This window comes from Ictalurus punctatus, chromosome 20 (genome assembly GCF_001660625.3).
Source record: "Ictalurus punctatus breed USDA103 chromosome 20, Coco_2.0, whole genome shotgun sequence".
Lineage (NCBI taxonomy): Eukaryota > Metazoa > Chordata > Actinopteri > Siluriformes > Ictaluridae > Ictalurus > Ictalurus punctatus.
In genome coordinates, this window is record NC_030435.2 from 1,995,227 (window position 1) to 2,008,396 (window position 13,170).

At 43.5% G+C, this 13,170-nt stretch overlaps 2 protein-coding genes across 3 annotated transcripts in view; both read left to right on the forward strand.

The window, feature by feature from the left end:
- The window catches only part of tmx3a (thioredoxin related transmembrane protein 3a), a 12,119-nt gene extending 7,072 nt beyond the window's left edge, over positions 1-5,047 (forward strand). For both annotated transcript variants that reach the window (XM_017495636.3, XM_017495638.3), the window contains 7 exons: positions 2,114-2,212; positions 2,397-2,454; positions 2,545-2,598; positions 2,689-2,745; positions 3,903-4,032; positions 4,111-4,179; positions 4,307-5,047. In XM_017495636.3, coding sequence (XP_017351125.2) covers positions 2,114-2,212; positions 2,397-2,454; positions 2,545-2,598; positions 2,689-2,745; positions 3,903-4,032; positions 4,111-4,179; positions 4,307-4,501 — 662 coding nt within the window. In that variant the 3' untranslated portion in view covers positions 4,502-5,047. The remainder of the gene's footprint in view (positions 1-2,113; positions 2,213-2,396; positions 2,455-2,544; positions 2,599-2,688; positions 2,746-3,902; positions 4,033-4,110; positions 4,180-4,306) is intronic.
- Positions 5,048-6,651: 1,604 nt separating this feature from the next.
- dsela (dermatan sulfate epimerase like a) lies at positions 6,652-10,596 on the forward strand. The gene is made up of 2 exons (XM_017495635.3): positions 6,652-6,771; positions 6,875-10,596. The coding sequence occupies exon 2, from the start codon at positions 6,878-6,880 to the stop codon at positions 10,511-10,513; it is 3,636 nt and encodes a 1,211-aa protein (XP_017351124.1). The 5' UTR covers positions 6,652-6,771; positions 6,875-6,877; the 3' UTR covers positions 10,514-10,596.
- The last annotated feature ends 2,574 nt before the right edge of the window (positions 10,597-13,170 follow it).

Genomic DNA, 13,170 nt, shown 5'->3' on the forward strand with positions numbered 1-13,170 from the left:
GTGAACACGTGCAAACGTCAACACGAATAAAGCAAAAAAGCACACGCGGAAAAATAAAACCACGTTAGCAAAATACCTGAAAATATATGAATCGTGAAACAAAACAAAAACGCACGCGCACACACACACACACACACACACACACACACACACACTGCATATAAAAAAATGAACATGAAAAGAAATAAATTGTGAAAAAAAATCAAACATGCACTACTGTACACTAGCGGTCAAAAGTTTGTGGACACTCGACTGAAATGTTTCTCACGATCTTAAAACGCTTTTGATCTGAAGGTGTACGATGAAATGTTTGAAATATCATCGTGACGACGTGTTCGTTTCTTTCATCAGAAAACTGACATTTTATTTACCTCAAAATCTTTATTTAAACGGACGACTCGGAGCGAAATATTCCTGAAAAGCAGCCGGTAAGAGTCCGGCGTCCGTGTGAACTCCTTTAATACCGTTTAAAAATCATCTCGGGGAAATCCCTCAAGAAATCGGATGAGAAAACGCCACGAAAACATTTCTGGAAATTCTACACAAAAAAAGCGTGTCGACTTTGAAGATGCTGAAATTCTTAATTATTTTGATTTATTTAGGATTTTTTTTTTTTTTAATCACAACATAATTTCCCATAATTCCATTTGTGTTACTCCAGAGTTTTGAGGAGTAAAGAATAAAAATAAAGAACGAGTGTGTCTAAACTTCTGACCAGTAATGTAGATGTGAAAACGAATCATGCAAAAAAAAAAAAATCACACGTGGAATCATCCGCTACGTGTGAAAAACAATCGAACCCCAACATGTCACGTGACTAAAAACCTCACGTGTACATCCGATCCGATTTCTCTTTTACATACCTTTAATCTTCCACAAATCTGCTCGATCCAGGAAGTGAGTCATCTCTTACTTTCTTCCCTTTAAAAAAAAATAAATAAATAAAATAAAAAATTTCCACTCACTGCAGTATCGGGTTCATCTGACGTTTTTTTTCCTCACGGAGAATGGAGTAATATAAAAAATGCTGCTCTTCTCCTCAACCGTATGAAAGTAGTGTCTGACTTTATCCTCCGTCCGCCCTCTTAGTCAACTGACTTAAACAAAGTATCCTGCTTTCAAACACGTGTTTCCTTGTGTGGTTAATGTCACCAGGCGCTGTTTACTTACCTTAACTACTTTAATCATTGCCAGTCTCAGCATGGCTAGTAATAAAAGAAAGCTTGATAAGATGTAGATCATATCCGACTACCTGCTCTGCGATACCTCCATACACGACGCGACAACTGTCGTTTGGCGATGGATGAATTTACAACCATACTTAAAATAATCGTTGAATAAATAAATAAAACACCGTAAAACAGCAGCGAGCTGATTAATAGCCATATAATAAAGGTTTAATTATTCACTTAGGAAAGATATTTTGTAAAGTGGATCGGTTAATCCGCTTAGCTTGTACTGTTTTTACTCTCACATCTGTTTTATTTTTTTTTCGTGTTGCTAACGTCAATTAAATGTTAAAAAAAAAAAAAAAAAAAGTTGAAAAATGAGTCAGATATTAAATAGATAGCCGCGACTAGCTAGCTTTGCGAAGGGCGCTGTTGTTGTTGTTGTTGTTGTTGTTGTTGTTGTTGTGCAGTTTTGGCTGAACGATTAACAGAATATCATTTAACGACGTGTTGTTTATAATGAAGTCATTTAGCGGGAATTCGTTTAGCCAGTCCGCGCGTCAAAGTCCGAAGGAACAGGAAACCTCGATAGGAAACACGATTTAGTGTTGGAGACGTGACGAGTGAGTGTTATTACATCGTGAAATATAAGAGCCAGTTACGTTCCAGTATGCAGACGTGTTCCGTTATTACAGCAGTTTAAGAGGGAAAAGGGGCGGGGCGTGTAATGTCTTCAGTCTGTATATTCATAGGATCTGGATTTTCTTATAGCCGCTTTTACTCGCGTCTAGCGCCGTTCTTATTGAACGTTCGCAAAGAGCCACTTCTAATTAGATCAATGGTGACGTCTTTAAAAGCACTTTCTGATGACTTTAACGTATTTAGAAATTCCGTTCCTTCTCGATCGATTCTAATCCACTTCTCTGCCTTTTTCTTTCACACAGAGGTTCGCGACGGCGATCTTTCCTCCTGGGTGGACCGTGAACGTTTTCCTCGTTACTTCCTGATGGACAGCTTCTCATTGTACCAGATGGGCGAACGAAGTACGATTACACGCTAACCCCCACGCAGTCGACATTTCACGTAGCCGTTTGTCATTTTGCCTTTTAAGGAGTTTTGTGGGCGTCACTAAATGCAAATTTTACGGCTACTGGCGTTCCTCAAAAGCGATACTTTTACAAATCTATTTACCGGAAAAAAATATTGTGTGTCTCATGTTCTTCATAGCTAAACTTGTAGCTGTAGCCGTTGTGGATGAGAAAAACCCATCTGCAGAAAGTATTCGGTAAAACTCAGACCACATTTCTCCACTAGACATTAATTATGACATGAAAAATGTACGCTGCTCATATTCTCTGTTCATCTCTCTCTTTAGTTATAAGAGCCTTGTGGAAAAGGCGGCCAGAGAATACAGCCACCAGTACAGCGCGTGAGTAGCCGAAGAATTAATGGCCAAGGTAATGGAATATTTGGGTATAAAATGACGACTGCTGAATGTGTCCATCTGTATGCATTACAGGAACTTTCAATTTGGCTACGTGGATGGAAACGACTACATTAATGGCGTTATAATGGGGTGAGCAGGATGTGTTTGGTGCTAGGAGCTACTCCGTGCATAAATAAGTAATAGATCTCTTGTGGTCGGTAGTGAATTCCAGGCTGTATAGTACGAGAGTGAAATTAGACATTATAGTGGAAATGATATGACAAATTCACAGTATGAAATGAGGTTTTTTCGCATGCACTACTTGGTATATTTGTCACTTATTAAACACAAATTGCAAACCAAAAGGTTTCGGTATTGGTGAATCGTTTGAAGCCGTAAGAAGGAAAACTAGACTACAAATAAATGTACGTCATGGGAATGATATCGTGGGCCTGACCTGAAGACATGGCGCAAAATATCTCTGTAAATACATCTGCCGATGCTTCTGGACACGCCGTCCATGATGTTCCTGGAATCCTCAGGTGATTCGGGTCTTTCAACATCATACACCCTCCTGCAGGCGACCCAGCTGAGGCTGAGCAGACTCCAGGTTGTATCCAGATGGTTAGCTAGCTCCTGTCCCAAAGGATGGCTGTTAGCTTCTCCACTCCTTCGATGCCTGACATGCTGAGGGCTCCGGACGGAAAAACCCTGGCATCGAAATTCTATTGGCAAGCACCTCGCCCTCCAGCCAGCCCACTATCAGTCGCTGACCAGACCTTTGTACTTGGCAGGCTTTCTTTTAGAGGCCTCTTCCAAGCTGTGATCTTCAGCAGGATGACTTGTTTGGTGGATGCAGACAGCAAGACAATGTCTGGTCTCAAGGAACTTCATTTACCGCTTGAGGTCTACTAATACCTGCCAGTCTCTCACAGAGCACCTACAGATGTTTTTACCGGGGGACGTGAACGTGATGGAGGCCTTGGTGGGTCAGGACCTCTTAGCACAAGTTCTGCGCTAATGGCTTCTGCAGCGACCTTCAGAACTTGGTTGGTATTGTCCTTCTCATAGCGCCTTTGACCAGCAGCTTAAGATACGATCTAGGGATCCACAACTGGAGCTCAACGAGCAGGCCGGTGCCTCAGTTTCGCCCGACGTGAAATACAGTGCCTGGATGTGGACCGCGATTTTGTGCGACTCAGCTTTCATCTTCATTTCAAAATAATTTTTGTTTTAGCGTCTTTGAATTTCTGCTAATTGTGTACGCACTGTGTATTGTAACGATGATGGTGTTCTCCTTTCCTCAGAGAGTTGCCAGTCCCTTCTCTCATTGTGATGAACATGTCCATTGATGGATATTATCTACCTGGATATACAGTTGAGACCATTGAAGATCTTCTCCAGTTCCTCGATAGCATCCTGACTGGGAAATCTGAGGTCTGGTCACTTCTACTATCCTTCGATTATGAAATCCTTTCTCAGCGTCGTGTATGACACAACGTGTGTATGTTTCAGTTACTCGGAGGGAACGGATTCCTGCGGCAAATAAAGAGACTTTATTATCATGCGACGTCTGCTTTGAAGGTGAGGCACTGCATTATTAGGGACGCTGAAGTAAAGATGAATCTCGCTGAACAAATACTGGAGAAATATTTAAGGCAGTTTTTTTTTTTCTTACATGACTTCCGAGAGCTCTCTCTTTCCCATGCAGACGAGTTTCGCATCATCTCCCTTCGGTACATGTTTTCTTATTTCCTTGCCGTTGGTCGTGATTGGATTCCTCGTCGTGGGAATCTGCACGGCCGAGCGGGTGGATGATGAGAAAGCAGACGATGGAGCTCATCCTGAGGTCACTCAAAGGAAGAGAGCGGCGGTGAAACACTCTGAAGCCAAGAAAAAGGATTAACGTGACCATAAGCACGGCAGCGGTTCCCAGCCCTGGTCCTCGAATGCCATTACTTTGAACATTTGACAGTTTCTCTGCTCTACCACGCACACATTGACTCAGCAAAGGGCTGTTAGTTAGACAAATTAGTTTAATTAAAGCAGAAAAATCTGTGAAATAGTCTACAGATCTGGGAACCACTGTTACGATATTAAAATTCATTAATCATTTACGGAAACGCAGATGTTAAAATTATATTAATAAAAAATCTCATCATTTATTATTTGTAAAGCATTTTGTAACTTTTTCTGACTAACAGCACGGATGCTGGGGTCGTCATGGAATTATCATTTAAGCATCATGAAGTAAGGGGAAAAAAAACATACTGTGTCATGATGATATAGGAAAATCAACAACAGGGTGGTGTAACGAAGCAGAATTACGTTTATTCCATCGAAGTCGATTGTTTTAAAAAAAAAATAAATAAATAAATAACAGCACAGAGCAAAGTGTTTTATTCCTCTAAAACCACATCATACTTTTTTTTTTTTTTTTAAATCCACTTATAGTTAGTTTTTAATGTTGTACAACTGCCACAAAACGACTTGGTTCCTGTTCCGTCTTGCTTGTTCTAGCCACATTTGAGGGTAAACGTTATTATTTTAACCTTATGATGTGGCTTGTAAAAATCTTTTGTGTTTTATAGTCTAACTCACACGATGTCACAGTAGTCACAAACTATTTTCTAATTACAGAGGACATGAAGCACACTGGAGGCTTTTTTTTTTTTTTTTTTGAACGCTAACGATGGAAATACATCTTATTAAATGAAATGCTATTAAATCACATTTATAACGGGGTACGCAAACTTTTGAACTGATATTTGTATTTTTTTTCCCTCTTAATATCTAATACTATTTTATTTGATGTGATTTGTTCGGTATTTGTTACTAGTAATAAAAATAATGACCATTGCATATATATTTACACACACACACACACACACACACACACACACACACACACACATATATATATATATATATATATATATATATATATATATATATATATATATATATATATATATATATATATAGACATATACACACACACACACACTTGTGGACCTTTAAATTAAATTCAAAACATTATATCGAGTGACTATTAACTACTCTTCATAAATAAATATATATATATTTTAAAGTCTTACTTGTACCTAACATAAACAAAAATGCTGCTGCGATGTCATTTACAAATTTTAAGAATAAATAATAATAATAATAAAAACATTCATCCAGAAACACACTGGTCACGTGGACTTGTTTTGCATTTCCGGTATCCACGCGCCACCTATCGACAGGAAATAAGCTGCACAGTTTTGAGGAAGAACCAACATCGTTCGAAGGAATTTGCCGTTAAAATAGCGAGTAACTAAACAACAAATGATTTATTGTTTTCCCCCCCACGAAAAGCTGTTTTAAGGAATCTCTCTTTTAATAACGTATGCATTAGTCTACACTTACGCCGTACGTAACTTCCGGGTATCACTCGCCACCGCTCGCCATCATTCTTCTTTCCGCTCTTAAGACGCATGTTTTAGGATTTTTGCCCTTGTCTTTGGACGTCTGAGGTAGCTAATCATCTTGAGTGCAAATACACCTCAGGAAATCGAGGTAAAGCGATTTGTCTCAGCTCATTTCTTTTTTACGCCGAATTAAAGGGACTTGTTGCCGCGCATGCGCAGAACGACATCAGATGTGCTCAGAGAGAGCTGTGCACGCAAAACAGTAACGTGATATCTCTCAGAAGGAACTTTACCGGCGCATATTTACCTCCTGTACAGGAAATAACGCGGTTTTTACAGACTCCATGGAGGCGACGTGTGGAAGAGATTCCCAAATGGAAGTGAAGGACTTTGTGTTGTCAGTCGGAAAGGATTGAAAAAGAGAGATAAGAAACAACATGGGCATGTTTAGTCATGGATGATGCATGTATTGCAGAAGCTGTGTCTCCTCAGTTCAGGACTGTTAGTGTGTCATGTCTGCGTGATCTAGAATGAAGGACATCTCTGTAAACCTGGTGGTTTGGTGGTGGTTTACCTAGACCTGTCATTTTAAATTTTTTTTTTTTTTTTTTTTTTTTTTTTTTAATTTTTTAACCACAAAAACTTTTTTCCCCCCCTCGCATTATGATTTTAGAAGGACTGATTTTTATCAGGAACTTGGCAAGAACCCAAACACTCGATGTGAAATTCCACCTTCCTGAAATCTCCTGAGATTGTCTTAGACGTGAGTAGAAACTACAAGAACGTTTTTTTTTTCTTCTTCTTCTTCTTAAGGAGGAGCAATAAAAAAAAAAAAAAGAAAAAAAATCCCCACATCTGTCTTTTAGATCATGGCCGTATGCGTAGTGAAGTCTGCGCTTCTGCTGTGTCTTGTGAATTTGGGATTTTCCTTCTCTGGGATATTTGACCCTTCAGGTAAATACGGGACAGTCAGCGAGCATGACGAGCGAGCCGATTTCCATACGGGCGCCAACACTACTACGGAGCGAGGCTTTCAGATGCCATCGAACGTCCACCCTAACCTTTATTTCGACCTGACGGAAGTCCGCCGGCTGAAAAAGAAAGCTGCCGGGACACACGCGCACGTGTTTAAAGTTATACGGAATGCGGTGACGACCATGCTCGAGGTCCCGACACTCTACCTGCCGCCCATGGACCATGAGGAATTTGCAAAGAAGTGGAACGAGATTTACGGCAACAACCTTCCAGCACTCGCGCTGTACTGTCTGCTCCAGCCTGAAGACAGCGCCGCGTTCCAGTTTTTAATGAAATACATGGATCGTATGGCGGAATATCCCGACTGGATGGTGACCAGCGCCCCGAACGACGAGGTTCCGATATCCCATTCCCTCACTGGCTTCGCTACAGCTTACGACTTCATTTATACCTATCTGGACACCCAGCGAAAAGTTCGGTACCTGAAGAAGATCCGTGCCGTCACGGCGGAACTTTATGAACTGTCAAAGCATAGAGGTTGGGGTCGGCAGTTTCTGCAAAACCACCAGACTACGAACATACTAGCCATCCTTACGGGAGCTATCGTAACCGGTGTACACAAAGACCGCGAGACCATGATGTGGAAGCAGGTCGCCGTGAACTACATGGAAAAGACCATGTTCCTCTTGAACCATATCGTAGACGGTTCGCTAGATGAAGGCGTGGCGTACGGCAGCTACACGGCCAAATCCATCACTCAGTACGTTTTCTTGGCGTCGCGTCATTTTGAAATCGACAACAAGAACAACAACTGGCTGAGAGCTCACTTCATGTTCTACTACGCCACCGTGCTGCCTGGTTTTCAAAGAACCGTGGGCATCGCTGACTCCAACTACAACTGGTTCTACGGGCCGGAGAGTCAGCTGGTGTTCCTGGACGCGTTTGTGCTCAGGAACGGCTCGGGAAACTGGCTGGCGCAGCAGATCAGAAAGTGCCGGCCCAAGGACGGTCCCATGACGCCGTCCGTGGCGCAGCGCTGGGCTACCTTACACACCGAGTTCATCTGGTACGACGCCGAGCTCGCGCCTCAGCCACCGCCCGATTTTGGGAAAGCAAACATGCACGTTTTTTCAAACTGGGGGGTTGTGACGTACGGCGCAGGGTTGCCTTTGGGGCAGGACAACACTTTTGTATCCTTTAAATCCGGGAAGTTAGGCGGACGAGCGGTGTACGACATCGTTCATGCTAAGCCTTACTCCTGGGTCGACGGCTGGACTAACTTCAACCCGGGTCACGAACACCCGGATCAGAACTCGTTCACTTTTGCTCCAAACGGACAAGTCTTTGTCTCTGAAGCTTTATATGGACCAAAATACAGCTATCTTAACAACGTCCTCGTATTTGCACCTTCCCCTACTAGCCAGTGCAATGCACCATGGGAGGGGCAGCTAGGGGAATGTTCCAAATGGTTAAAATGGGGAGAAAAGGAAGTAGGAGATAGCGCTGGTGAGGTCATCGCGGCGTCTTCACACCAGGACACTATGTTCATTAGCGGTGAAGCCGCGTCAGCGTATTCGTCCGCGATGAAACTCGAGAGTGTTTATCGAGCCCTGGTTCTGCTCAACTCCCAAACCTTATTAGTGTTAGATCACGTCGAAAAGCACGAGAAGTCTCCCGTAACCTCGTTTAGTGCCTTTTTCCACAATCTCGACATCGACCTGAGATACGTGCCCCACAGGTCTTTGAATAAGTACAGCGGCGCTCTGATGGATGTATGGGACGCCCATTACGAGATGTTTTGGTTCGACAATCAGGGAGTCAGTCCTGTAGGCAGGATACAAGAAGTAGAACAGGTCGCAGAGTTCAAAAAGAGGTGGACGCAGTTCATAAACGTTACTTTTTCCATAGACGGCGTAATCAGCAGGGTGGCTTATCTAATGCATGGCCCTTTTGTCAAAGTGTCAGACTGCAGGTTCGTTGACAACAGCAAAAACGGCGTTAAACTGGCGGTTACCCTGAATGACACAGAGACTACCGTGTCCATAGCAACAAACTACAAAGATATCGGCGCCAGACACAGTTACTTAGGCTTTGCAGGGTTTGCGAAAGCAGAGAATAAACACAAGATCGTTCATTTCGGTCAGGGAGTTCAGGTTTTACCCAGCCAAGTGAAAAAAGACTCGACGTTTAACTTCGGTTTCATGACCAACGTCGTTGCAGTGTGGATCCTCTGTTTCGCCATCGCGGTCTTGACCGTAAAGAGAAAGTTTAACGTTTCCTCCCGTAAACTCATCCGCTGCACGGTTGTTTCGGTGCTGCTTTTCTGGGTGTTGGGCCTCTTGGTGACGTCTCATCGTTGTCAGGAGGTGCTGTGCAGCATCATGTGGAGGGATCTCCGTGTCTCTGAGGAAGCAGTCACTCGATCCACCTTCCCTCTCGACCGCACCCCAGACCCCCTTCCGTTCATAATCGTCACCTCTCTTCCCGGCTCCGGAGCCGAGATCCTTCAACCCCTTTTCGACAACAGTTCGGACTTTGTGTACCTCAGCATTCCCTCCACGTACCTCCGTATTCCCGAGACCAACTTTGCTCCCGACTCGTTCACGGACGCTTGCGAGTGGTCCAGGGCGGACGCCCGGAACGGAAAGTTTCGAGCCGTTCAAGGATGGTTGCATTCGATGGTGCATAGCATCAGACTGCACCTGCAGAACATTCAGCTCTACAAGAGCAGTATCGAGGCGGGGAATAAGGGCGGCGCTCGGGGAACGAGGAAGAGGCGGAAGCTCCTGATGGCGACGGGCGAGATCGGAGACGGGAGGTCTACGTCGAGAGAGGTGGCGTACATCAAGGAGTTGAGGCAGCACTTGTCGAACTTCCCGAACGCCTGCCCTGTGCTGAACCTTCGGAGCGGGAGCTGGTCCTTAAAACTCCCGTTCGTTCAAGAAGTCATCGGACGCTCGTTGCGTTCGGTTCAAGTAGTGCGCGACCCACGGGCGTGGATCTATCTCATGCTCTACAACAGCAAGCCGAGCCTTTACGCTAGCAAAAACATTAGAAAACACTTGCTGAACATCCTGGACCAGGCTAGCGATAAGACAGGACAGACCTGCACGCAGTTTGACCCAGCGTTTCAGCCTTTACGAGAGATCCTCGCTCAGCCAGATGCTAACCCAGTGCTCTTACTAGCTCACCTCTGGCTTGCTCATACTTCCGCCAGCCTCCGAGCGAGCGCGGACTTTCCTTCACGCACCTGCCTTCAGGTGAAATTTGAGGATATTGTGAACTTTCCTGACGATACTGCAGAAAAGATCCATAGGTTTATCGGCGTGCCTGTCTCTCCGGCCGCCGTAAACCAGCTCGCGTTCGCTACATCCACGAATCTGTATCATCTAGTCTACGAAGGGGATATATCACCTGACAAAATTAACCTGTGGAGAGAAAACATGTCTCCTGATCAGATTAGACTCATAGAACACGTGTGTGGGACTGTCATGGACACACTCGGCTACAAAAGATACGTGTTTGTATGAAATAAATGGAATTGCTATTTGTATAAATGCAAAAATGTTTTTTTTTTTTATAAAATGTATGTTTAAAGAAAGAAAGAAAAGTGTTTACTCTCACTCTTTTGTGGAATTAAGACCGAGAAATGATATCTTTTCCATTCCCTAATATGAATAAGTGTAGCAATGGAAACATTGACCCTGGAGTATTGGCGCCGCCGGTCATCGAGAACAAACTTTATTTACAGGTCACACGAGGACAAAACGAGTCTTATAACAGGAAACGCTGTACTCGAGAGCCAGAAGAAGAAAAGAAGAGAAAAAAACCCAAGTAGAGATGCTGTATCACCCCATTTATGAGAAATATCTTATTGAGTTTTCTCAGGATAGGAATTCATGCAAAATTGTTTTAAGATTAGATTGCTTTTACGGGACAAAGTGTTAAAACGCAGAAGGATATTTCCGGAGAGAGAGAGAGAGAGAGAGAGAGAGAATAGCTGAGTTTATAACATATAAAAACAATGATGACACAAATGCTTCCGAGTGCTAGTTTTAAAAACATATATCTCTCTCACTCTCTGTACTTAGGTTTTTCTTTCACGTAATACTTCAGACTTTTACTCGCTATATTTCAAAGCAACAGCTTCCTTCTCACCACATAAAAGTTCGATTTCTAACTTCCAACACGGACGTTTAGTATCAGACAGCCTCGAGGAGTCGATCTAAATTCCCGGTGACGGCGAGAATCGGACCTCGCGCCCATCGCCGTGGTAAAATGTCACCGTCATCACGAACGTTTGTTCGTATCGACGGCTGGTCGTTCGCGTTCAGCTAGTCTGCACCGCCACGCTAGCTGACGTGAGACGGGTCATGAAACTGATGTTTAACTTTAACGTGAATATTAACCACGTCCGTCGGTTCCTCGGTGAAAGAAGCATCATCGCTCCCATCGTCATTAGGTGAGGAATAAAACCCTCCGTGTCGTGTCGTTATAAGATCACGATCGACTGTGGGGTGGTGCGACGGAGCGGAGTCACTCATGCCACCAAAGACGTGCAATGACGCCACGCCCCGGAGTGTTTTATTCCTCGTGCTACGGTAAATCCACTCGATATAAGTTTACAGGTTTTCATTCATACACGAATCCAATTACGTCACGGAAGCTATAAATAGTCATTCCCGCACCGGCCTCTGTCTTTTTCTTTTTCTGTTTTGAAGTTAATAAGACAAAAAAAATATATAAAAAATATCGATCTGAGATCCGAGATGACGTTCCAGTGGTGAAAAAATGGCTCCTCCACCATATCGTGCTAGCTAACGTAAGAGATTAGCGGTGAAGCCGTTGTTAACGTGAGGTCATTTTAATGCGAATATTAACAACGTTCATTGGTTCCTTGGTGAAAGAGGCACTAATTTACCATCGGTGGTAAAATAAAACACTCCATGTCATGTTGTTACAAGACAATAATCAACTACAGCGTTACCGTTACCACCAAAAAAAACAACAAAACGGATTATTTTCCTATAACGGCACGTCCCGGAGTGTTTTATTCCTCTTATACTACAGTAATCCGCCGACTACGGTTATTATCCATTGAAGAAAGACATATTTTTTTTTGACGTTGTGGAACGTCCACGGAACAAGTCCACTCGTGTTACACAAGGTATAAATAGCAGGTTTCCTCACCAGCCTTTCTTGATTTTTTGTTTTGAAGTTAATACAACCAAAAAAAAAAAAAAAAAAAACCCTCCAAGAACCCAGAAAACATGGAGTTCATGCTCCAGACGTTCCCGTGGCGGAAAGCATAAAATCCCAGCTTCCATATCAACGACGACACGTCAGTCGAATACGTCGATGCGAAGCGATTCCCCGCGGATGTGCTGTTACTATAGAAACGACGACGTGTTCGAACGACGACTCACCCTCAGGCCTGGTGTTCTAGAAAATGTCGGGACCGAGCAGTGTCGAAAGTGAACCGGGACGTTTACGTACTTTCCGACCGCGACTTTTACGAGCGTTTATTCGAGATGAATCGTCGGACAAGAATTTAAATAAATGAATAAATAAATAACGAATCAATTACGCCGACGTATTATTATAATAATACACTATCCAGAGCAGACGTGTTCCGGCTGTACGGTTGCGTTCTGGTAAGATCAGAGTTAAGCCTCTGTGAGTTTTGCCAAACCGTCACTCGGATTACGGAGAGAGTGCGGCCTTCGCGCGAGTGTTTCTGCGGAGAGGAATGCCGACCGGCCTGACTGAGCGGTTTCATAATCAAACTCTGGAGAGAGGAGAAATTGGCCGGACTTCAAGACGTAGCGAGTTCTGGCGTGTCTGTTTTCACGGGGTGTTTACGGGAACAGCTGTCTTGAAGTAACCGTTCCAAAGCCCTGGATAATCCACAGAGCAGAAAACAACTTCTCTATACGCCCTTGTGTGTGTGCGTGTGTGTGTGTGTGTGTGTGTGTTTTTTTTTGTCGTGAAACACAACACTGAAGATTTTTCATTTAAAGTGCAATTTCGCCGGGTATCATTTGAGCTGTAGAGAAACCATTATTCCCTGCACTAAAAATGATAGAACGTAATGTACTTTCAGAATAAGAGGATTATTTGTCAGGAAAAACTGGCTCATGGTGGAACAGACGAAGCTGTCGGGAGTCGGAGCGTACGCGGGCTCGGC